Here is a 26,329-nt window from a genome sequence, read left to right as displayed (position 1 = left end):
CTACAACTTCAGCTCCTACGACAACCACAACAACAGCACCTACAACAACTGTAGCTCCCACGACAACTGCAGCTCCTACAACAACTTTAGCATCTACGACAACCATTGCAGCCCTAACTACAACAACTGCTGCTCCTACGACCACTGCAACTCCACAACCTACTACGACAACCAGTGCAGCTCCTACTACAACAACTGCTGTTCTTACGACCACAGTGACTGCAGCACCTTCTACATCAACTACAACTTCAGCTCCTACGACAACCATAACAACGGCACCTACTACAACTCCTGCAGTTCCTACAACTGTAGCTACCACGACCACTCCACCTGCTGTACTTACTACAACAATCACAACTACAGCTCCTGATACAACAACTGTAGTTCCTACGTCAACCACAGCAGCTGCCTCTACGACAACCATAGAAGCTCTAACTACAACCACTGCTGCTCCAACGACCACTACAACTCCAGAACCTATTACGACAACCACTGCAGCTCCAGCTACAACAACTACAACTTCAGCTCCTACGACAACCACAACAAAAGCACCTACAACAACTGTAGCCCCCACGACAACTGCAGCTCCTACAACAACTTTAGCATCTACGACAACCATTGCAGCCCTAACTACAACGACTGCTGCTCCTACGACCACTGCAACTCCACAACCTACTATGACAACCAGTGCAGCTCCTACTACAACAACTGCTGTTCTTACGACCACAGTGACTGCAGAACCTTCTACAACAACTACAACTTCAGCTCCTACGACAACCACAACAATGGCACCTACTACAACTCCTGCAGTTCCTACAACTGTAGCTACCACGACCACTCCACCTGCTGTACTTATTACAACAATCACAACTACAGCTCCTGATACAACATCTGTAGCTCCTACGTCAACCACAGCAGCTGTCTCTACGACAACCATAGAAGCTCTAACTACAACCACTGCTGCTCCAACGACCACTACAACTCCAGAACCGATTACGACAACCACTGCAGCTCCTGCTACAACAACTACAACTTCAGCTCCTACGACAACCACAACAAATGCACCTACAACAACTGTAGCCCCCACGACAACTGCAGCTCCTACAACAACTTTAGCATCTACGACAACCATTGCAGCCCTAACTACAACAACTGCTGCTCCTACGACCACTGCAACTCCACAACCTACTATGACAACCAGTGCAGCTCCTACTACAACAACTGCTGTTCTTACGACCATAGTGACTGCAGCACCTTCTACAACAACTACAACTTCAGCTCCTACGACAACCATAACAACGGCACCTACTACAACTCCTGCAGTTCCTACAACTGTAGCTACCACGACCACTCCACCTGCTGTACTTACTACAACAATCACAACTACAGCTCCTGATACAACAACTGTAGCTCCTACGTCAAGCATAGCAGCTGCCTCTACGACAACCATAGAAGCTCTTACTACAACCACTGCTGCTCCAACAACCACTACAACTCCAGAACCTATTATGACAACAACTACAACTTCAGCCCCTACGACAACCACAACAACAGCACCTACAACAACTGTAGCTCCCACGACAACTGCAGCTCCTACAACAACTTTAGCATCTACGACAACCGTTGCAGCCCTAACTACAACAACTGCTGCTCCTACGACCACTGCAACTCCACAACCTACTACGACAACCAGTGCAGCTCCTACTACAACAACTGCTGTTCTTACGACCACAGTGACTGCAGAACCTTCTACAACAACTACAACTTCAGCTCCTACGACAACCACAACAATGGCACCTACTACAACTCCTGCAGTTCCTACAACTGTAGATACCACGACCACTCCACCTGCTGTACTTACTACAATAATCACAACGACAGCTCCTGATACAACAACTGTAGCTCCTACGTCAACCACAGCAGCTGCCTCCACGACAACCATAGAAGCTCTAACTACAACCACTGCTGCTCCAACGACCACTACAACTCCAGAACCGATTACGACAACCACTGCAGCTCCTGCTACAACAACTACAACTTCAGCTCCTACGACAACCACAACAACATCACCTACAACAACTGTAGCTCCCACGACAACTGCAGCTCCTACAACAACTTTAGCATCTACGACCACCGTTGCAACCCTAACTACAACAACTGCTGCTCCTACGACCACTGCAACTCCACAACCTACGAAGACAACCAGTGCAGCTCCTACTACAACAACTGCTGTTCTTACGACCACAGTGACTGCAGAACCTTCTTCAACAACTACAACTTCAGCTCCTACGACAACCACAACAACGGCACCTACTACAACTCATGCAGTTCCTACAACTGTAGCTACCACGACCACTCCACCTGCTGTACTTACTACAACAATCACAACTACAGCTCCTGATACAACAACTGTAGCTCCTACGTCAACCACAGCAGCTGCCTCTATGACAACCATAGAAGCTCTAACTACAACCACTGCTGCTCCAACGACCACTACAACTCCAGAACCGATTACGACAACCACTGCAGCTCCTGCTACAACAACTACAACTTCAGCTCCTACGACAACCACAACAACAGCACCTACAACAACTGTAGCCTCCACGACAACTGCAGCTCCTACAACAACTTTAGCATCTACGACAACCATTGCAGCCCTAACTACAACGACTGCTGCTCCTACGACCACTGCAACTCCACAACCTACTATGACAACCAGTGCAGCTCCTACTACAACAACTGCTGTTCTTACGACCACAGTGACTGCAGCACCTTCTACAACAACTACAACTTCAGCTCCTACGACAACCATAACAACGGCACCTACTACAACATCTGCAGTTCCTACAACTGTAGCTACCACGACCACTCCACCTGCTGTACTTACTACAATAATCACAACGACAGCTCCTGATACAACAACTGTAGCTCCTACGTCAACCACAGCAGCTGCCTCCACGACAACCATAGAAGCTCTAACTACAACCACTGCTGCTCCAACGACCACTACAACTCCAGAACCGATTACGACAACCACTGCAGCTCCTGCTACAACAACTACAACTTCAGCTCCTACGACAACCACAACAACAGCACCTACAACAACTGTAGCTCCCACGACAACTGCAGCTCCTACAACAACTTTAGCATCTACGACAACCATTGCAGCCCTAACTACAACAACTGCTGCTCCTACGACCACTGCAACTCCACAATCTACTACGACAACCAGTGCAGCTCCTACTACAACAACTGCTGTTCTTACGACCACAGTGACTGCAGAACCTTCTACAACAACTACAACTTCAGCTCCTACGACAACCACAACAATGGCACCTACTACAACTCCTGCAGTTCCTACAACTGTAGCTACCACGACCACTCCACCTGCTGTACTTATTACAACAATCACAACTACAGCTCCTGATACAACATCTGTAGCTCCTACGTCAACCACAGCAGCTGTCTCTACGACAACCATAGAAGCTCTAACTACAACCACTGCTGCTCCAACGACCACTACAACTCCAGAACCGATTACGACAACCACTGCAGCTCCTGCTACAACAACTACAACTTCAGCTCCTACGACAACCACAACAACAGCACCTACAACAACTGTAGCCCCCACGACAATTGCAGCTCCTACAACAACTTTAGCATCTACGACAACCATTGCAGCCCTAACTACAACGACTGCTGCTCCTACGACCACTGCAACTCCACAACCTACTATGACAACCAGTGCAGCTCCTACTACAACAACTGCTGTTCTTACGACCACAGTGACTGCAGCACCTTCTACAACAACTACAACTTCAGCTCCTACGACAACCATAACAACGGCACCTACTACAACATCTGCAGTTCCTACAACTGTAGCTACCACGACCACTCCACCTGCTGTACTTACTACAATAATCACAACGACAGCTCCTGATACAACAACTGTAGCTCCTACGTCAACCACAGCAGCTGCCTCCACGACAACCATAGAAGCTCTAACTACAACCACTGCTGCTCCAACGACCACTACAACTCCAGAACCGATTACGACAACCACTGCAGCTCCTGCTACAACAACTACAACTTCAGCTCCTACGACAACCACAACAACAGCACCTACAACAACTGTAGCTCCCACGACAACTGCAGCTCCTACAACAACTTTAGCATCTACGACAACCATTGCAGCCCTAACTACAACAACTGCTGCTCCTACGACCACTGCAACTCCACAATCTACTACGACAACCAGTGCAGCTCCTACTACAACAACTGCTGTTCTTACGACCACAGTGACTGCAGAACCTTCTACAACAACTACAACTTCAGCTCCTACGACAACCACAACAATGGCACCTACTACAACTCCTGCAGTTCCTACAACTGTAGCTACCACGACCACTCCACCTGCTGTACTTATTACAACAATCACAACTACAGCTCCTGATACAACATCTGTAGCTCCTACGTCAACCACAGCAGCTGTCTCTACGACAACCATAGAAGCTCTAACTACAACCACTGCTGCTCCAACGACCACTACAACTCCAGAACCGATTACGACAACCACTGCAGCTCCTGCTACAACAACTACAACTTCAGCTCCTACGACAACCACAACAACAGCACCTACAACAACTGTAGCCCCCACGACAATTGCAGCTCCTACAACAACTTTAGCATCTACGACAACCATTGCAGCCCTAACTACAACGACTGCTGCTCCTACGACCACTGCAACTCCACAACCTACTATGACAACCAGTGCAGCTCCTACTACAACAACTGCTGTTCTTACGACCACAGTGACTGCAGCACCTTCTACAACAACTACAACTTCAGCTCCTACGACAACCATAACAACGGCACCTACTACAACATCTGCAGTTCCTACAACTGTAGCTACCACGACCACTCCACCTGCTGTACTTACTACAATAATCACAACGACAGCTCCTGATACAACAACTGTAGCTCCTACGTCAACCACAGCAGCTGCCTCCACGACAACCATAGAAGCTCTAACTACAACCACTGCTGCTCCAACGACCACTACAACTCCAGAACCGATTACGACAACCACTGCAGCTCCTGCTACAACAACTACAACTTCAGCTCCTACGACAACCACAACAACAGCACCTACAACAACTGTAGCTCCCACGACAACTGCAGCTCCTACAACAACTTTAGCATCTACGACAACCATTGCAGCCCTAACTACAACAACTGCTGCTCCTACGACCACTGCAACTCCACAATCTACTACGACAACCAGTGCAGCTCCTACTACAACAACTGCTGTTCTTACGACCACAGTGACTGCAGAACCTTCTACAACAACTACAACTTCAGCTCCTACGACAACCACAACAATGGCACCTACTACAACTCCTGCAGTTCCTACAACTGTAGCTACCACGACCACTCCACCTGCTGTACTTATTACAACAATCACAACTACAGCTCCTGATACAACATCTGTAGCTCCTACGTCAACCACAGCAGCTGTCTCTACGACAACCATAGAAGCGCTAACTACAACCACTGCTGCTCCAACGACCACTACAACTCCAGAACCGATTACGACAACCACTGCAGCTCCTGCTACAACAACTACAACTTCAGCTCCTACGACAACCACAACAACAGCACCTACAACAACTGTAGCCCCCACGACAACTGCAGCTCCTACAACAACTTTAGCATCTACGACAACCATTGCAGCCCTAACTACAACAACTGCTGCTCCTACGACCACTGCAACTCCACAACCTACTATGACAACCAGTGCAGCTCCTACTACAACAACTGCTGTTCTTACGACCATAGTGACTGCAGCACCTTCTACAACAACTACAACTTCAGCTCCTACGACAACCATAACAACGGCACCTACTACAACTCCTGCAGTTCCTACAACTGTAGCTACCATGACCACTCCACCTGCTGTACTTACTACAACAATCACAACTACAGCTCCTGATACAACAACTGTAGCTCCTACGTCAAGCACAGCAGCTGCCTCTACGACAACCATAGAAGCTCTTACTACAACCACTGCTGCTCCAACAACCACTACAACTCCAGAACCTATTATGACAACAACTACAACTTCAGCCCCTTCGACAACCACAACAACAGCACCTACAACAACTGTAGCTCCCACGACAACTGCAGCTCCTACAACAACTTTAGCATCTACGACAACCGTTGCAGCCCTAACTACAACAACTGCTGCTCCTACGACCACTGCAACTCCACAACCTACTACGACAACCAGTGCAGCTCCTACTACAACAACTGCTGTTCTTACGACCACAGTGACTGCAGAACCTTCTACAACAACTACAACTTCAGCTCCTACGACAACCACAACAATGGCACCTACTACAACTCCTGCAGTTCCTACAACTGTAGCTACCACGACCACTCCACCTGCTGTACTTACTACAATAATCACAACGACAGCTCCTGATACAACAACTGTAGCTCCTACGTCAACCACAGCAGCTGCCTCCACGACAACCATAGAAGCTCTAACTACAACCACTGCTGCTCCAACGACCACTACAACTCCAGAACCGATTACGACAACCACTGCAGCTCCTGCTACAACAACTACAACTTCAGCTCCTACGACAACCACAACAACATCACCTACAACAACTGTAGCTCCCACGACAACTGCAGCTCCTACAACAACTTTAGCATCTACGACCACCGTTGCAACCCTAACTACAACAACTGCTGCTCCTACGACCACTGCAACTCCACAACCTACTAAGACAACCAGTGCAGCTCCTACTACAACAACTGCTGTTCTTACGACCACAGTGACTGCAGAACCTTCTTCAACAACTACAACTTCAGCTCCTACGACAACCACAACAACGGCACCTACTACAACTCATGCAGTTCCTACAACTGTAGCTACCACGACCACTCCACCTGCTGTACTTACTACAACAATCACAACTACAGCTCCTGATACAACAACTGTAGCTCCTACGTCAACCACAGCAGCTGCCTCTACGACAACCATAGAAGCTCTAACTACAACCACTGCTGCTCCAACGACCACTACAACTCCAGAACCGATTACGACAACCACTGCAGCTCCTGCTACAACAACTACAACTTCAGCTCCTACGACAACCACAACAACATCACCTACAACAACTGTAGCTCCCACGACAACTGCAGCTCCTACAACAACTTTAGCATCTACGACCACCGTTGCAACCCTAACTACAACAACTGCTGCTCCTACGACCACTGCAACTCCACAACCTACTAAGACAACCAGTGCAGCTCCTACTACAACAACTGCTGTTCTTACGACCACAGTGACTGCAGAACCTTCTTCAACAACTACAACTTCAGCTCCTACGACAACCACAACAACGGCACCTACTACAACTCATGCAGTTCCTACAACTGTAGCTACCACGACCACTCCACCTGCTGTACTTACTACAACAATCACAACTACAGCTCCTGATACAACAACTGTAGCTCCTACGTCAACCACAGCAGCTGCCTCTACGACAACCATAGAAGATCTAACTACAACCACTGCTGCTCCAACGACCACTACAACTCCAGAACCGATTACGACAACCACTGCAGCTCCTGCTACAACAACTACAACTTCAGCTCCTACGACAACCACAACAACAGCACCTACAACAACTGTAGCCTCCACGACAACTGCAGCTCCTACAACAACTTTAGCATCTACGACAACCATTGCAGCCCTAACTACAACGACTGCTGCTCCTACGACCACTGCAACTCCACAACCTACTATGACAACCAGTGCAGCTCCTACTACAACAACTGCTGTTCTTACGACCACAGTGACTGCAGCACCTTCTACAACAACTACAACTTCAGCTCCTACGACAACCATAACAACGGCACCTACTACAACATCTGCAGTTCCTACAACTGTAGCTACCACGACCATTCCACCTGCTGTACTTACTACAATAATCACAACGACAGCTCCTGATACAACAACTGTAGCTCCTACGTCAACCACAGCAGCTGCCTCCGCGACAACCATAGAAGCTCTAACTACAACCACTGCTGCTCCAACGACCACTACAACTCCAGAACCGATTACGACAACCACTGCAGCTCCTGCTACAACAACTACAACTTCAGCTCCTACGACAACCACAACAACAGCACCTACAACAACTGTAGCTCCCACGACAACTGCAGCTCCTACAACAACTTTAGCATCTACGACAACCATTGCAGCCCTAACTACAACAACTGCTGCTCCTACGACCACTGCAACTCCACAATCTACTACGACAACCAGTGCAGCTCCTACTACAACAACTGCTGTTCTTACGACCACAGTGACTGCAGCACCTTCTACATCAACTACAACTTCAGCTCCTACGACAACCATAACAACGGCACCTACTACAACTCCTGCAGTTCCTACAACTGTAGCTACCACGACCACTCCACCTGCTGTACTTACTACAACAATCACAACTACAGCTCCTGATACAACAACTGTAGTTCCTACGTCAACCACAGCAGCTGCCTCTACGACAACCATAGAAGCTCTAACTACAACCACTGCTGCTCCAACGACCACTACAACTCCAGAACCTATTACGACAACCACTGCAGCTCCTGCTACAACAACTACAACTTCAGCTCCTACGACAACCACAACAACAGCACCTACAACAACTGTAGCCCCCACGACAACTGCAGCTCCTACAACAACTTTAGCATCTACGACAACCATTGCAGCCCTAACTACAACGACTGCTGCTCCTACGACCACTGCAACTCCACAACCTACTATGACAACCAGTGCAGCTCCTACTACAACAACTGCTGTTCTTACGACCACAGTGACTGCAGCACCTTCTACAACAACTACAACTTCAGCTCCTACGACAACCATAACTACGGCACCTACTACAACATCTGCAGTTCCTACAACTGTAGCTACCACGACCACTCCACCTGCTGTACTTACTACAATAATCACAACGACAGCTCCTGATACAACAACTGTAGCTCCTACGTCAACCACAGCAGCTGCCTCTACGACAACCATAGAAGCTCTAACTACAACCACTGCTGCTCCAACGACCACTACAACTCCAGAACCGATTACGACAACCACTGCAGCTCCTGCTACAACAACTACAACTTCAGCTCCTACGACAACCACAACAACAGCACCTACAACAACTGTAGCTCCCACGACAACTGCAGCTCCTACAACAACTTTAGCATCTACGACAACCATTGCAGCCCTAACTACAACAACTGCTGCTCCTACGACCACTGCAACTCCACAACCTACTATGACAACCAGTGCAGCTCCTACTACAACAACTGCTGTTCTTACAACCATAGTGACTGCAGCACCTTCTACAACAACTACAACTTCAGCTCCTACGACAACCATAACAACGGCACCTACTACAACTCCTGCAGTTCCTACAACTGTAGCTACCACGACCACTCCACCTGCTGTACTTACTACAACAATCACAACTACAGCTCCTGATACAACAACTGTAGCTCCTACGTCAAGCACAGCAGCTGCCTCTACGACAACCATAGAAGCTCTTACTACAACCACTGCTGCTCCAACAACCACTACAACTCCAGAACCTATTATGACAACAACTACAACTTCAGCCCCTACGACAACCACAACAACAGCACCTACAACAACTGTAGCTCCCACGACAACTGCAGCTCCTACAACAACTTTAGCATCTACGACAACCGTTGCAGCCCTAACTACAACAACTGCTGCTCCTACGACCACTGCAACTCCACAACCTACTACGACAACCAGTGCAGCTCCTACTACAACAACTGCTGTTCTTACGACCACAGTGACTGCAGAACCTTCTACAACAACTACAACTTCAGCTCCTACGACAACCACAACAATGGCACCTACTACAACTCCTGCAGTTCCTACAACTGTAGCTACCACGACCACTCCACCTGCTGTACTTACTACAATAATCACAACGACAGCTCCTGATACAACAACTGTAGCTCCTACGTCAACCACAGCAGCTGCCTCCACGACAACCATAGAAGCTCTAACTACAACTACTGCTGCTCCAACGACCACTACAACTCCAGAACCGATTATGACAACCACTGCAGCTCCTGCTACAACAACTACAACTTCAGCTCCTACGACAACCACAACAACATCACCTACAACAACTGTAGCTCCCACGACAACTGCAGCTCCTACAACAACTTTAGCATCTACGACAACCGTTGCAACCCTAACTACAACAACTGCTGCTCCTACGACCACTGCAACTCCACAACCTACTAAGACAACCAGTGCAGCTCCTACTACAACAACTGCTGTTCTTACGACCACAGTGACTGCAGAACCTTCTTCAACAACTACAACTTCAGCTCCTACGACAACCACAACAACGGCACCTACTACAACTCCTGCAGTTCCTACAACTGTAGCTACCACGACCACTCCACCTGCTGTACTTACTACAACAATCACAACTACAGCTCCTGATACAACAACTGTAGCTCCTACGTCAACCACAGCAGCTGCCTCTATGACAACCATAGAAGCTCTAACTACAACCACTGCTGCTCCAACGACCACTACAACTCCAGAACTGATTACGACAACCACTGCAGCTCCTGCTACAACAACTACAACTTCAGCTCCTACGACAACCACAACAACAGCACCTACAACAACTGTAGCCCCCACGACAACTGCAGCTCCTACAACAACTTTAGCATCTACGACAACCATTGCAGCCCTAACTACAACGACTGCTGCTCCTACGACCACTGCAACTCCACAACCTACTATGACAACCAGTGCAGCTCCTACTACAACAACTGCTGTTCTTACGACCACAGTGACTGCAGCACCTTCTACAACAACTACAACTTCAGCTCCTACGACAACCATAACAACGGCACCTACTACAACATCTGCAGTTCCTACAACTGTAGCTACAACGACCACTCCACCTGCTGTACTTACTACAATAATCACAACGACAGCTCCTGATACAACAACTGTAGCTCCTACGTCAACCACAGCAGCTGCCTCCACGACAACCATAGAAGCTCTAACTACAACCACTGCTGCTCCAACGACCACTACAACTCCAGAACCGATTACGACAACCACTGCAGCTCCTGCTACAACAACTACAACTTCAGCTCCTACGACAACCACAACAACAGCACCTACAACAACTGTAGCTCCCACGACAACTGCAGCTCCTACAACAACTTTAGCATCTACGACAACCATTGCAGCCCTAACTACAACGACTGCTGCTCCTACGACCACTGCAACTCCACAACCTACTATGACAACCAGTGCAGCTCCTACTACAACAACTGCTGTTCTTACGACCACAGTGACTGCAGCACCTTCTACAACAACTACAACTTCAGCTCCTACGACAACCATAACTACGGCACCTACTACAACATCTGCAGTTCCTACAACTGTAGCTACCACGACCACTCCACCTGCTGTACTTACTACAATAATCACAACGACAGCTCCTGATACAACAACTGTAGCTCCTACGTCAACCACAGCAGCTGCCTCTACGATAACCATAGAAGCTCTAACTACAACCACTGCTGCTCCAACGACCACTACAACTCCAGAACCGATTACGACAACCACTGCAGCTCCTGCTACAACAACTACAACTTCAGCTCCTACGACAACCACAACAACAGCACCTACAACAACTGTAGCCCCCACGACAACTGCAGCTCCTACATCATCTTTAGCATCTACGACAACCATTGCAGCCCTAACTACAACGACTGCTGCTCCTACGACCACTGCAACTCCACAACCTACTATGACAACCAGTGCAGCTCCTACTACAACAACTGCTGTTCTTACGACCACAGTGACTGCAGAACCTTCTTCAACAACTACAACTTCAGCTCCTACGACAACCACAACAACAGCACCTACAACAACTGTAGCTCCCACGACAACTGCAGCTCCTACAACAACTTTAGCATCTACGACAACCATTGCAGCCCTAACTACAACAACTGCTGCTCCTACGACGACAACCAGTGCAGCTCCTACTACAACAACTGCTGTTCTTACGACCACAGTGACTGCAGCACCTTCTACAACAACTACAACTTCAGCTCCTACGACAACCATAACTACGGCACCTACTACAACTTCTGAAGTTCCTACAACTGTAGCTACCAAGACCACTTCACCTGATGTACTTACTACAACAATCACAAGGACAGATCCTGATACAACAACTGTAGCTCCTACGTCAACCACAGCAGCTGCCTCTACGACAACCATAGAAGCTCTAACTACAACCACTGCTGCTCCAACGACCACTCCAACTCCAGAACCTATTACGACAACCACTGCAGCTCCTGCTACAACAACTACAACTTCAGCTCCTACGACAACCACAACAACAGCAACTACAACAACTGTAGCTCCCACGACAACTGCAGCTCCTACAACAACTTTAGCATCTACGACAACCATTGCAGCCCTAACTACAACAACTGCTGCTCCTATGACCACTGCAACTCCACAACCTACTAAGACAACCAGTGCAGCTCCTACTACAACATCTGCTGTTCTTACGACCACATTGACTGCAGCACCTTCTACAACAACTACAACTTCAGCTCCTACGACAACCATAACTACGGCACCTACTACAACTTCTGAAGTTCCTACAACTGTAGCTACCACGACCACTCCACCTGCTGTACTTACTACAACAATCACAACGACAGATCCTGATACAACAACTGTAGCTCCTACGTCAACCACAGCAGCTGCCTCTACGACAACCATAGAAGCTCTAACTACAACCACTGCTGCTCCAACGACCACTACAACTCCAGAACCTATTACGACAACCACTGCAGCTCCTGCTACAACAACTACAACTTCAGCTCCTACGACAACCACAACAATAGCATCTACGACAACCATTGCAGCCCTAACTACAACAACTGCTGCTCCTACGACCACTGCAACTCCACAACCTACTACGACAACCAGTGCAGCTCCTACTACAACAACTGCTGTTCTTACGACCACAGTGACTGCAGCTCCTGCTACAACAACTACAACTTCAGCTCCTACGACAACCACAACAACAGCACCTACAACAACTGTAGTTCCCACGACAACAACTGCTGCTCCTACGACCACTGCAACTCCACAAGCTACTACGACAACCAGTGCAGCTCCTACTACAACAACTGCTGTTCTTACGACCACAGTGACTGCAGCACCTTCTACAACAACTACAACTTCAGCTCCTACGACAACCATAACTACGGCACCTACTACAACTTCTGCAGTTCCTACAACTGTAGCTACCACGACCACTCCACCTGCTGTACTTACTACAACAATCACAACTACAGCTCCTGATACAACAACTGTAGCTCCTACGTCAACCACAGCAGCTGCCTCTACGACAACCATAGAAGCTCTAACTAAAACCACTGCTTCTCCAACGACCACTACAACTCCAGAACCTATTACGACAACCACTGCAGCTCCTGCTACAACAACTACAACTTCAGCTCCTACGACAACCACAACAACAGCACCTACAACAACTGTCGCTCCCACGACAACTGCAGCTCCTACAACAACTTTAGCATCTACGACAACCATTGCAGCCATAACTACAACAACTGCTGTTCTTACGACCACAGTGACTGCAGCACCTTCTACAACAATCACAACTACAGCTCCTGATACAACAACTGGAGCTCCTACGTCAACCACAGCAGCTGCCTCTACGACAACCATAGAAGCTCTAACTACAACCACTGCTGCTCCAACGACCACTACAACGACAACCACTGCAGCTCCTGCTACAACTACAACTTCAGCTTCTACGACAACCACAACAACAGCACCTACAACAACTGTAGTTCCCACGACAACTGCAGCTCCTACAACAACTTTAGCATCTACGACAACCATTGCAGCCCTAACTACAACAACTGCTGCTCCTACGACCACTGCAACTCCACAACCTACTACGACAACCAGTGCAGCTCCTACTACAACAACTGCTGTTCTTATGACCACAGTGACTGCAGAACCTTCTACAACAACTACAACTTCAGCTCCTTCGACAACCATAACAACGGCACCTACTACAACTCCTGCAGTTCCTACAACTGTAGCTACCACGACCACTCCACCTGCTGTACTTACTACAACAGTCACAACTACAGCTCCTGATACAACAACTGTAGCTCCTACGTCAACCACAGCAGCGGCCTCTACGACAACCATAGAAGCTCTAACTACAACCACTGCTGCTCCAACGACCACTACAACTCCAGAACCTATTATGACAACCACTGCAGCTCCTGCTACAACAACTACAACTTCAGCTCCTACGACAACCACAACAACAGCACCTACAACAACTGTAGCTCCCACGACAACTGCAGCTCCTACAACAACTTTAGCATCTATGACAACCATTGCAGCCCTAACTACAAGAACTGCTGCTCCTACGACCACTGCAACTCCACAACCTACTACGACAACCAGTGCAGCTCCTACTACAACAACTGCTGTTCTTACGACCACAGTGACTGCAGCTCCTGCTACAACAACTACAACTTCAGCTCCTACGACAACCACAACAACAGCACCTACAACAACTGTAGCTCCCACGACAACAACTGCTGCTCCTACGACCACTGCAACTCCACAACCTACTACGACAACCAGTGCAGCTCCTACTACAACAACTGCTGTTCTTACGACCACAGTGACTGCAGCACCTTCTACAACAACTACAACTTCAGCTCCTACGACAACCATAACTACGGCACCTACTACAACTTCTGCAGTTCCTACAACTATAGCTACCACGATCACTCCACCTGCTGTACTTACTACAACAATCACAACTACAGCTCCTGATACAACAACTGTAGCTCCTACGTCAACCACAGCAGCTGCCTCTACGACAACCATAGAAGCTCTAACTACAACCACTGCTGCTCCAACGACCACTACAACTCCAGAACCTATTACGACAACCACTGCAGCTCCTGCTACAACAACTACAACTTCAGCTTCTACGACAACCACAACAACAGCACCTACAACAACTGTAGTTCCCACAACAACTGCAGCTCCTACAACAACTTTAGCATCTACGACAACCATTGCAGCCCTAACTACAACAACTGCTGCTCCTACGACCACTGCAACTCCACAACCTACTACGACAACCAGTGCAGCTCCTACTACAACAACTGCTGTTCTTACGACCACAGTGACTGCAGAACCTTCTACAACAATTACAAATTCAGCTCCTACGACAACCATAACAACGGCACCTACTACAACTCCTGCAGTTCCTACAACTGTAGCTACCACGACCACTCCACCTGCTGTACTTACTACAACTGTAGCTACCACAACCACTCCACCTGCTGTACTTACTACAGTCACAACTACAGCTCCTGATACAACAACTGTAGCTCCTACGTCAACCACAGCAGCTGCCTCTACGGCAACCATAGAAGCTCTAACTACAACCACTGCTGCTCCAACGACCACTACAACTCCAGAACCTATTACGACAACCACTGCAGCTCCTGCTACAACAACTACAACTTCAGCTTCTACGACAACCACAACAACAGCACCTACAACAACTGTAGTTCCCACAACAACTGCAGCTCCTACAACAACTTTAGCATCTACGACAACCATTGCAGCCCTAACTACAACAACTGCTGCTCCTACGACCACTGCAACTCCACAACCTACTACGACAACCAGTTCAGCTCCTACTACAACAACTGCTGTTCTTACGACCACAGTGACTGCAGAACCTTCTACAACAACTACAACTTCAGCTCCTACGACAACCATAACAACAACACCTACTACAACTCCTGCAGTTCCTAAAACTGTAGCTACCACAACCACTCCACCTGCTGTACTTACTACAACAATCAAAACTACAGCTCCTGATACAACAACTGTAGCTCCTACGTCAACCACAGCAGCTGCCTCTACGACAACCATAGAAGCTCTAACTACAACCACTGCTGCTCCAACGACCACTACAACTCCAGAACCTATTACGACAACCACTGCAGCTCCTGCTACAACAACTACAACTTCAGCTTCTACGACAACCACAACAACAGCACCTACAACAACTGTAGTTCCCACAACAACTGCAGCTCCTACAACAACTTTAGCATCTACGACAACCATTGCAACCCTAACTACAACAACTGCTGCTCCTACGACCACTGCAACTCCACAACCTACTACGACAACCAGTGCAGCTCCTACTACAACAACTGCTGTTCTTACGACCACAGTGACTGCAGAACCTTCTACAACAACTACAACTTCAGCTCCTACGACAACCACAACAATGGCACCTACTACAACTCCTGCAGTTCCTACAACTGTAGCTACCACGACCACTCCACCTGCTGTACTTACTACAACAATCACAACTACAGCTCCTGATACAACAACTGTAGCTCCTACGTCAACCACAGCAGCTGCCTCTACGACAACCATAGAAGCTCTAACTACAACCACTGCTGCTCCAACGACCACTACAACTCCAGAACCGATTACGACAACCACTGCAGCTCCTGCTACAACAACTACAACTTCAGCTCCTACGACAACCACAACAACAGCACCTACAACAACTGTAGCCCCCACGACAACTGCAGCTACTACAACAACTTTAGCATCTACGACAACCATTGCAGCCCTAACTACAACGACTGCTGCTCCTACGACCACTGCAACTCCACAACCTACTATGACAACCAGTGCAGCTCCTGCTACAACAACTACAACTTCAGATTCTACGACAACCACAACAACAGCACCTACAACAACTGTAGTTCCCACAACAACTGCAGCTCCTACAACAACTTTAGCATCTACGACAACCATTGCAGCCCTAACTACAACAACTGCTGCTCCTACGACCACTGCAACTCCACAACCTACTACGACAACCAGTTCAGCTCCTACTACAACAACTGCTGTTCTTACGACCACAGTGACTGCAGAACCTTCTACAACAACTACAACTTCAGCTCCTACGACAACCATAACAACAACACCTACTACAACTCCTGCAGTTCCTAAAACTGTAGCTACCACAACCACTCCACCTGCTGTACTTACTACAACAATCACAACTACAGCTCCTGATACAACAACTGTAGCTCCTACGTCAACCACAGCAGCTGCCTCTACGACAACCATAGAAGCTCTAACTACAACCACTGCTGCTCCAACGACCACTACAACTCCAGAACCTATTACGACAACCACTGCAGCTCCTGCTACAACAACTACAACTTCAGCTTCTACGACAACCACAACAACAGCACCTACAACAACTGTAGTTCCCACAACAACTGCAGCTCCTACAACAACTTTAGCATCTACGACAACCATTGCAACCCTAACTACAACAACTGCTGCTCCTACGACCACTGCAACTCCACAACCTACTACGACAACCAGTGCAGCTCCTACTACAACAACTGCTGTTCTTACGACCACAGTGACTGCAGAACCTTCTACAACAACTACAACTTCAGCTCCTACGACAACCACAACAATGGCACCTACTACAACTCCTGCAGTTCCTACAACTGTAGCTACCACGACCACTCCACCTGCTGTACTTACTACAACAATCACAACTACAGCTCCTGATACAACAACTGTAGCTCCTACGTCAACCACAGCAGCTGCCTCTACGACAACCATAGAAGCTCTAACTACAACCACTGCTGCTCCAACGACCACTACAACTCCAGAACCGATTACGACAACCACTGCAGCTCCTGCTACAACAACTACAACTTCAGCTCCTACGACAACCACAACAACAGCACCTACAACAACTGTAGCCCCCACGACAACTGCAGCTACTACAACAACTTTAGCATCTACGACAACCATTGCAGCCCTAACTACAACGACTGCTGCTCCTACGACCACTGCAACTCCACAACCTACTATGACAACCAGTGCAGCTCCTACTACAACAACTGCTGTTCTTACGACCATAGTGACTGCAGCACCTTCTACAACAACTACAACTTCAGCTCCTACGACAACCATAACAACGGCACCTACTACAACTCCTGCAGTTCCTACAACTGTAGCTACCACGACCACTCCACCTGCTGTACTTACTACAACAATCACAACTACAGCTCCTGATACAACAACTGTAGCTCCTATGTCAACCACAGCAGCTGCCTCTACGATAACCATAGAAGCTCTAACTACAACCACTGCTGCTCCAACGACCACTACAACTCCAGAACCGATTACGACAACCACTGCAGCTCCTGCTACAACAACTACAACTTCAGCTCCTACGACAACCACAACAACAGCACCTACAACAACTGTAGCCCCCACGACAACTGCAGCTCCTACATCAACTTTAGCATCTACGACAACCATTGCAGCCCTAACTACAACGACTGCTGCTCCTACGACCACTGCAACTCCACAATCTACTATGACAACCAGTGCAGCTCCGACTACAACAACTGCTGTTCTTACGACCACAGTGACTGCAGAACCTTCTTCAACAACTACAACTTCAGCTCCTACGACAACCACAACAACGGCACCTACTACAACTCCTGCAGTTCCTACAACTGTAGCTACCACGACCACTCCACCTGCTGTACTTACTACAACAATCACAACTACAGCTCCTGATACAACAACTGTAGCTCCTACGTCAACCACAGCAGCTTCCTCTACGACAACCATAGAAGTTCTAACTACAACCACTGCTGCTCCAACGACCACTACAACTCCAGAACCGATTACGACAACCACTGCAGCTCCTGCTACAACAACTACAACTTCAGCTCCTATGACAACCACAACAACAGCACCTACAACAACTGTAGCCCCCACGACAACTGCAGCTCCTACAACAACTTTAGCATCTACGACAACCATTGCAGCCCTAACTACAACAACTGCTGCTCCTACGACCACTGCAACTCCACAACCTACTACGACAACCAGTGCAGCTCCTACTACAACAACTGCTGTTCTTACGACCACAGTGACTGCAGCTCCTGCTACAACAACTACAACTTCAGCTCCTACGACAACCACAACAACAGCACCTACAACAACTGTAGTTCCCACGACAACAACTGCTGCTCCTACGACCACTGCAACTCCACAAGCTACTACGACAACCAGTGCAGCTCCTACTACAACAACTGCTGTTCTTACGACCACAGTGACTGCAGCACCTTCTACAACAACTACAACTTCAGCTCCTACGACAACCATAACTACGGCACCTACTACAACTTCTGCAGCTCCTACAACTGTAGCTACCACGACCACTCCACCTGCTGTACTTACTACAACAATCACAACTACAGCTCCTGATACAACAACTGTAGCTCCTACGTCAACCACAGCAGCTGCCTCTACGACAACCATAGAAGCTCTAACTAAAACCACTGCTTCTCCAACGACCACTACAACTCCAGAACCTATTACGACAACCACTGCAGCTCCTGCTACAACAACTACAACTTCAGCTCCTACGACAACCACAACAACAGCACCTACAACAACTGTCGCTCCCACGACAACTGCAGCTCCTACAACAACTTTAGCATCTACGACAACCATTGCAGCCATAACTACAACAACTGCTGTTCTTACGACCACAGTGACTGCAGCACCTTCTACAACAATCACAACTATAGCTCCTGATACAACAACTGGAGCTCCTACGTCAACCACAGCAGCTGCCTCTACGACAACCATAGAAGCTCTAACTACAACCACTGCTGCTCCAACGACCACTACAACTCCAGAACCTATTACGACAACCACTGCAGCTCCTGCTACAACTACAACTTCAGCTCCTACGACAACCACAACAACAGCACCTACAACAACTGTAGCTCCCACGACAACTGCAGCTCCTACAACAACTTTAGCATCTATGACAACCATTGCAACCCTAACTACAACAACTGCTGCTCCTACGACCACTGCAACTCCACAACCTACTACGACAACCAGTGCAGCTCCTACTACAACAACTGCTGTTCTTACGACCACAGTGACTGCAGCTCCTGCTACAACAACTACAACTTCAGCTCCTACGACAACCACAACAACAGCACCTACAACAACTGCTGCTCCTACGACCACTGCAACTCCACAACCTACTACGACAACCAGTGCAGCTCCTACTACAACTGCTGTTCTTACGACCACAGTGACTGCAGCTCCTGCTACAACAATTACAACTTCAGCTCCTACGACAACCATAACAACGGCACCTACTACAACTCCTGCAGTTCCTACAACTGTAGCTACCACGACCACTCCACCTGCTGTACTTACTACAACTGCAGCTACCACAACCACTCCACCTGCTGTACTTACTACAACAATCACAACTACAGCTCCTGATACAACAACTGTAGCTCCTACGTCAACCACAGCAGCTGCCTCTACGACAACCATAGAAGCTCTAACTACAACCACTGCTGCTCCAACGACCACTACAACTCCAGAACCGATTACGACAACCACTGCAGCTCCTGCTACAACAACTACAACTTCAGCTCCTACGACAACCACAACAACAGCACCTACAACAACTGTAGCCCCCACGACAACTGCAGCTACTACAACAACTTTAGCATCTACGACAACCATTGCAGCCCTAACTACAACGACTGCTGCTCCTACGACCACTGCAACTCCACAACCTACTATGACAACCAGTGCAGCTCCTACTACAACAACTGCTGTTCTTACGACCATAGTGACTGCAGCACCTTCTACAACAACTACAACTTCAGCTCCTACGACAACCATAACAACGGCACCTACTACAACTCCTGCAGTTCCTACAACTGTAGCTACCACGACCACTCCACCTGCTGTACTTACTACAACAATCACAACTACAGCTCCTGATACAACAACTGTAGCTCCTATGTCAACCACAGCAGCTGCCTCTACGACAACCATAGAAGCTCTAACTACAACCACTGCTGCTCCAACGACCACTACAACTCCAGAACCGATTACGACAACCACTGCAGCTCCTGCTACAACAACTACAACTTCAGCTCCTACGACAACCACAACAACAGCACCTACAACAACTGTAGCCCCCACGACAACTGCAGCTCCTACAACAACTTTAGCATCTACGACAACCATTGCAGCCCTAACTACAACGACTGCTGCTCCTACGACCACTGCAACTCCACAACCTACTACGACAACCAGTGCAGCTCCTACTACAACATCTGCTGTTCTTACGACCACAGTGACTGCAGCACCTTCTACAACAACTACAACTTCAGCTCCTACGACAACCATAACTACGGCACCTACTACAACTTCTGAAGTTCCTACAACTGTAGCTACCAAGACCACTCCACCTGATGTACTTACTACAACAATCACAACGACAGATCCTGATACAACAACTGTAGCTCCTACGTCAACCACAGCAGCTGCCTCTACGACAACCATAGAAGCTCTAACTACAACCACTGCTGCTCCAACGACCACTACAACTCCAGAACCGATTACGACAACCACTGCAGCTCCTGCTACAACAACTACAACTTCAGCTCCTACGACAACCACAACAACAGCACCTACAACAACTGTAGCCCCCACGACAACTGCAGCTCCTACAACAACTTTAGCATCTACGACAACCGTTGCAGCCCTAACTACAACGACTGCTGCTCCTACGACCACTGCAACTCCACAACCTACTACGACAACCAGTGCAGCTCCTACTACAACATCTGCTGTTCTTACGACCACAGTGACTGCAGCACCTTCTACAACAACTACAACTTCAGCTCCTACGACAACCATAACTACGGCACCTACTACAACTTCTGAAGTTCCTACAACTGTAGCTACCAAGACCACTCCACCTGATGTACTTACTACAACATTCACAACGACAGATCCTGATACAACAACTGTAGCTCCTACGTCAACCACAGCAGCTGCCTCTACGACAACCATAGAAGCTCTAACTACAACCACTGCTGCTCCAACGACCACTCCAACTCCAGAACCTATTACGACAACCACTGCAGCTCCTGCTACAACAACTACAACTTCAGCTCCTACGACAACCACAACAACAGCACCTACAACAACTGTAGCTCCCACGACAACTGCAGCTCCTACAACAACTTTAGCATCTACGACAACCATTGCAGCCCTAACTACAACAACTGCTGCTCCTATGACCACTGCAACTCCACAACCTACTACGACAACCAGTGCAGCTCCTACTACAACATCTGCTGTTCTTACGACCACATTGACTGCAGCACCTTCTACAACAACTACAACTTCAGCTCCTACGACAACCATAACTACGGCACCTACTACAACTTCTGAAGTTCCTACAACTGTAGCTACCACGACCACTCCACCTGCTGTACTTACTACAACAATCACAACGACAGATCCTGATACAACAACTGTAGCTCCTACGTCAACCACAGCAGCTGCCTCTACGACAACCATAGAAGCTCTAACTACAACCACTGCTGCTCCAACGACCACTCCAACTCCAGAACCTATTACGACAACCACTGCAGCTCCTGCTACAACAACTACAACTTCAGCTCCTACGACAACCACAACAACAGCACCTACAACAACTGTAGCTCCCACGACAACTGCAGCTCCTACAACAACTTTAGCATCTACGACAACCATTGCAGCCCTAACTACAACAACTGCTGCTCCTATGACCACTGCAACTCCACAACCTACTACGACAACCAGTGCAGCTCCTACTACAACATCTGCTGTTCTTACGACCACATTGACTGCAGCACCTTCTACAACAACTACAACTTCAGCTCCTACGACAACCATAACTACGGCACCTACTACAACTTCTGAAGTTCCTACAACTGTAGCTACCACGACCACTCCACCTGCTGTACTTACTACAACAATCACAACGACAGATCCTGATACAACAACTGTAGCTCCTAAGTCAACCACAGCAGCTGCCTCTACGACAACCATAGAAGCTCTAACTACAACCACTGCTGCTCCAACGACCACTACAACTCCAGAACCTATTACGACAAACACTGCAGCTCCTGCTACAACAACTACAACTTCAGCTCCTACGACAACCACAACAATAGCATCTACGACAACCATTGCAGCCCTAACTACAACAACTGCTGCTCCTACGACCACTGCAACTCCACAACCTACTACGACAACCAGTGCAGCTCCTACTACAACAACTGCTGTTCTTACGACCACAGTGACTGCAGCTCCTGCTACAACAACTACAACTTCAGCTCCTACGACAACCACAACAACAGCACCTACAACAACTGCAGTTCCCACGACAACAACTGCTGCTCCTACGACCACTGCAACTCCACAAGCTACTACGACAACCAGTGCAGCTCCTACTACAACAACTGCTGTTCTTACGACCACAGTGACTGCAGCACCTTCTACAACAATTACAACTTCAGCTCCTACGACAACCATAACAACGGCACCTACTACAACTCCTGCAGTTCCTACAACTGTAGCTACCACGACCACTCCACCTGCTGTACTTACTACAACTGCAGCTACCACAACCACTCCACCTGCTGTACTTACTACAACAATCACAACTACAGCTCCTGATACAACAACTGTAGCTCCTACGTCAACCACAGCAGCTGCCTCTACGACAACCATAGAAGCTCTAACTACAACCACTGCTGCTCCAACGACCACTACAACTCCAGAACCGATTACGACAACCACTGCAGCTCCTGCTACAACAACTACAACTTCAGCTCCTACGACAACCACAACAACAGCACCTACAACAACTGTAGCCCCCACGACAACTGCAGCTACTACAACAACTTTAGCATCTACGACAACCATTGCAGCCCTAACTACAACGACTGCTGCTCCTACGACCACTGCAACTCCACAACCTACTATGACAACCAGTGCAGCTCCTACTACAACAACTGCTGTTCTTACGACCATAGTGACTGCAGCACCTTCTACAACAACTACAACTTCAGCTCCTACGACAACCATAACAACGGCACCTACTACAACTCCTGCAGTTCCTACAACTGTAGCTACCACGACCACTCCACCTGCTGTACTTACTACAACAATCACAACTACAGCTCCTGATACAACAACTGTAGCTCCTATGTCAACCACAGCAGCTGCCTCTACGATAACCATAGAAGCTCTAACTACAACCACTGCTGCTCCAACGACCACTACAACTCCAGAACCGATTACGACAACCACTGCAGCTCCTGCTACAACAACTACAACTTCAGCTCCTACGACAACCACAACAACAGCACCTACAACAACTGTAGCCCCCACGACAACTGCAGCTCCTACATCAACTTTAGCATCTACGACAACCATTGCAGCCCTAACTACAACGACTGCTGCTCCTACGACCACTGCAACTCCACAACCTATTATGACAACCAGTGCAGCTCCGACTACAACAACTGCTGTTCTTACGACCACAGTGACTGCAGAACCTTCTTCAACAACTACAACTTCAGCTCCTACGACAACCACAACAACGGCACCTACTACAACTCCTGCAGTTCCTACAACTGTAGCTACCACAACCACTCCACCTGCTGTACTTACTACAACTGCAGCTACCACAACCACTCCACCTGCTGTACTTACTACAACAATCACAACTACAGCTCCTGATACAACAACTGTAGCTCCTACGTCAACCACAGCAGCTGCCTCTACGACAACCATAGAAGCTCTAACTACAACCACTGCTGCTCCAACGACCACTACAACTCCAGAACCGATTACGACAACCACTGCAGCTCCTGCTACAACAACTACAACTTCAGCTCCTACGACAACCACAACAACAGCACCTACAACAACTGTAGCCCCCACGACAACTGCATCTACTACAACAACTTTAGCATCTACGACAACCATTGCAGCCCTAACTACAACGACTGCTGCTCCTACGACCACTGCAACTCCACAACCTACTATGACAACCAGTGCAGCTCCTACTACAACAACTGCTGTTCTTACGACCATAGTGACTGCAGCACCTTCTACAACAACTACAACTTCAGCTCCTACGACAACCATAACAACGGCACCTACTACAACTCCTGCAGTTCCTACAACTGTAGCTACCACGACCACTCCACCTGCTGTACTTACTACAACAATCACAACTACAGCTCCTGATACAACAACTGTAGCTCCTATGTCAACCACAGCAGCTGCCTCTATGATAACCATAGAAGCTCTAACTACAACCACTGCTGCTCCAACGACCACTACAACTCCAGAACCGATTACGACAACCACTGCAGCTCCTGCTACAACAACTACAACTTCAGCTCCTACGACAACCACAACAACAGCACCTACAACAACTGTAGCCCCCACGACAACTGCAGCTCCTACATCAACTTTAGCATCTACGACAACCATTGCAGCCCTAACTACAACGACTGCTGCTCCTACGACCACTGCAACTCCACAACCTATTATGACAACCAGTGCAGCTCCGACTACAACAACTGCTGTTCTTACGACCACAGTGACTGCAGCTCCTGCTACAACAACTACAACTTCAGCTCCTACGACAACCACAACAACAGCACCTACAACAACTGCAGTTCCCACGACAACAACTGCTGCTCCTACGACCACTGCAACTCCACAAGCTACTACGACAACCAGTGCAGCTCCTACTACAACAACTGCTGTTCTTACGACCACAGTGACTGCAGCACCTTCTACAACAATTACAACTTCAGCTCCTACGACAACCATAACAACGGCACCTACTACAACTCCTGCAGTTCCTACAACTGTAGCTACCACGACTCACTCCACCTGCTGTACTTACTACAACTGCAGCTACCACAACCACTCCACCTGCTGTACTTACTACAACAATCACAACTACAGCTCCTGATACAACAACTGTAGCTCCTACGTCAACCACAGCAGCTGCCTCTACGACAACCATAGAAGCTCTAACTACAACCACTGCTGCTCCAACGACCACTACAACTCCAGAACCGATTACGACAACCACTGCAGCTCCTGCTACAACAACTACAACTTCAGCTCCTACGACAACCACAACAACAGCACCTACAACAACTG

At 48.2% G+C, this 26,329-nt stretch overlaps 1 protein-coding gene across 1 annotated transcript; it reads left to right on the top strand.

Annotated features, from left to right (window-relative positions):
• Window positions 1-521: 521 nt before the first annotated feature.
• LOC124025134 (integumentary mucin C.1-like) lies at window positions 522-24,062 on the top strand (the record flags this gene model as incomplete). Its single annotated transcript, XM_046338800.1, has 3 exons — window positions 522-569; window positions 23,346-23,396; window positions 24,024-24,062. Coding segments are annotated over 3 exons (138 nt in total), but the record flags the coding sequence as incomplete, so codon positions are not given.
• Between the last annotated feature and the right edge of the window lie 2,267 nt (window positions 24,063-26,329).

Source organism: Oncorhynchus gorbuscha, unplaced genomic scaffold (assembly GCF_021184085.1).
Source record: "Oncorhynchus gorbuscha isolate QuinsamMale2020 ecotype Even-year unplaced genomic scaffold, OgorEven_v1.0 Un_scaffold_2192, whole genome shotgun sequence".
In the NCBI taxonomy this organism is placed as follows: domain Eukaryota; kingdom Metazoa; phylum Chordata; class Actinopteri; order Salmoniformes; family Salmonidae; genus Oncorhynchus; species Oncorhynchus gorbuscha.
The sequence above is the reverse complement of the archived record's forward strand: the minus strand, read 5'-3'. Positions and strand labels throughout refer to the sequence as shown.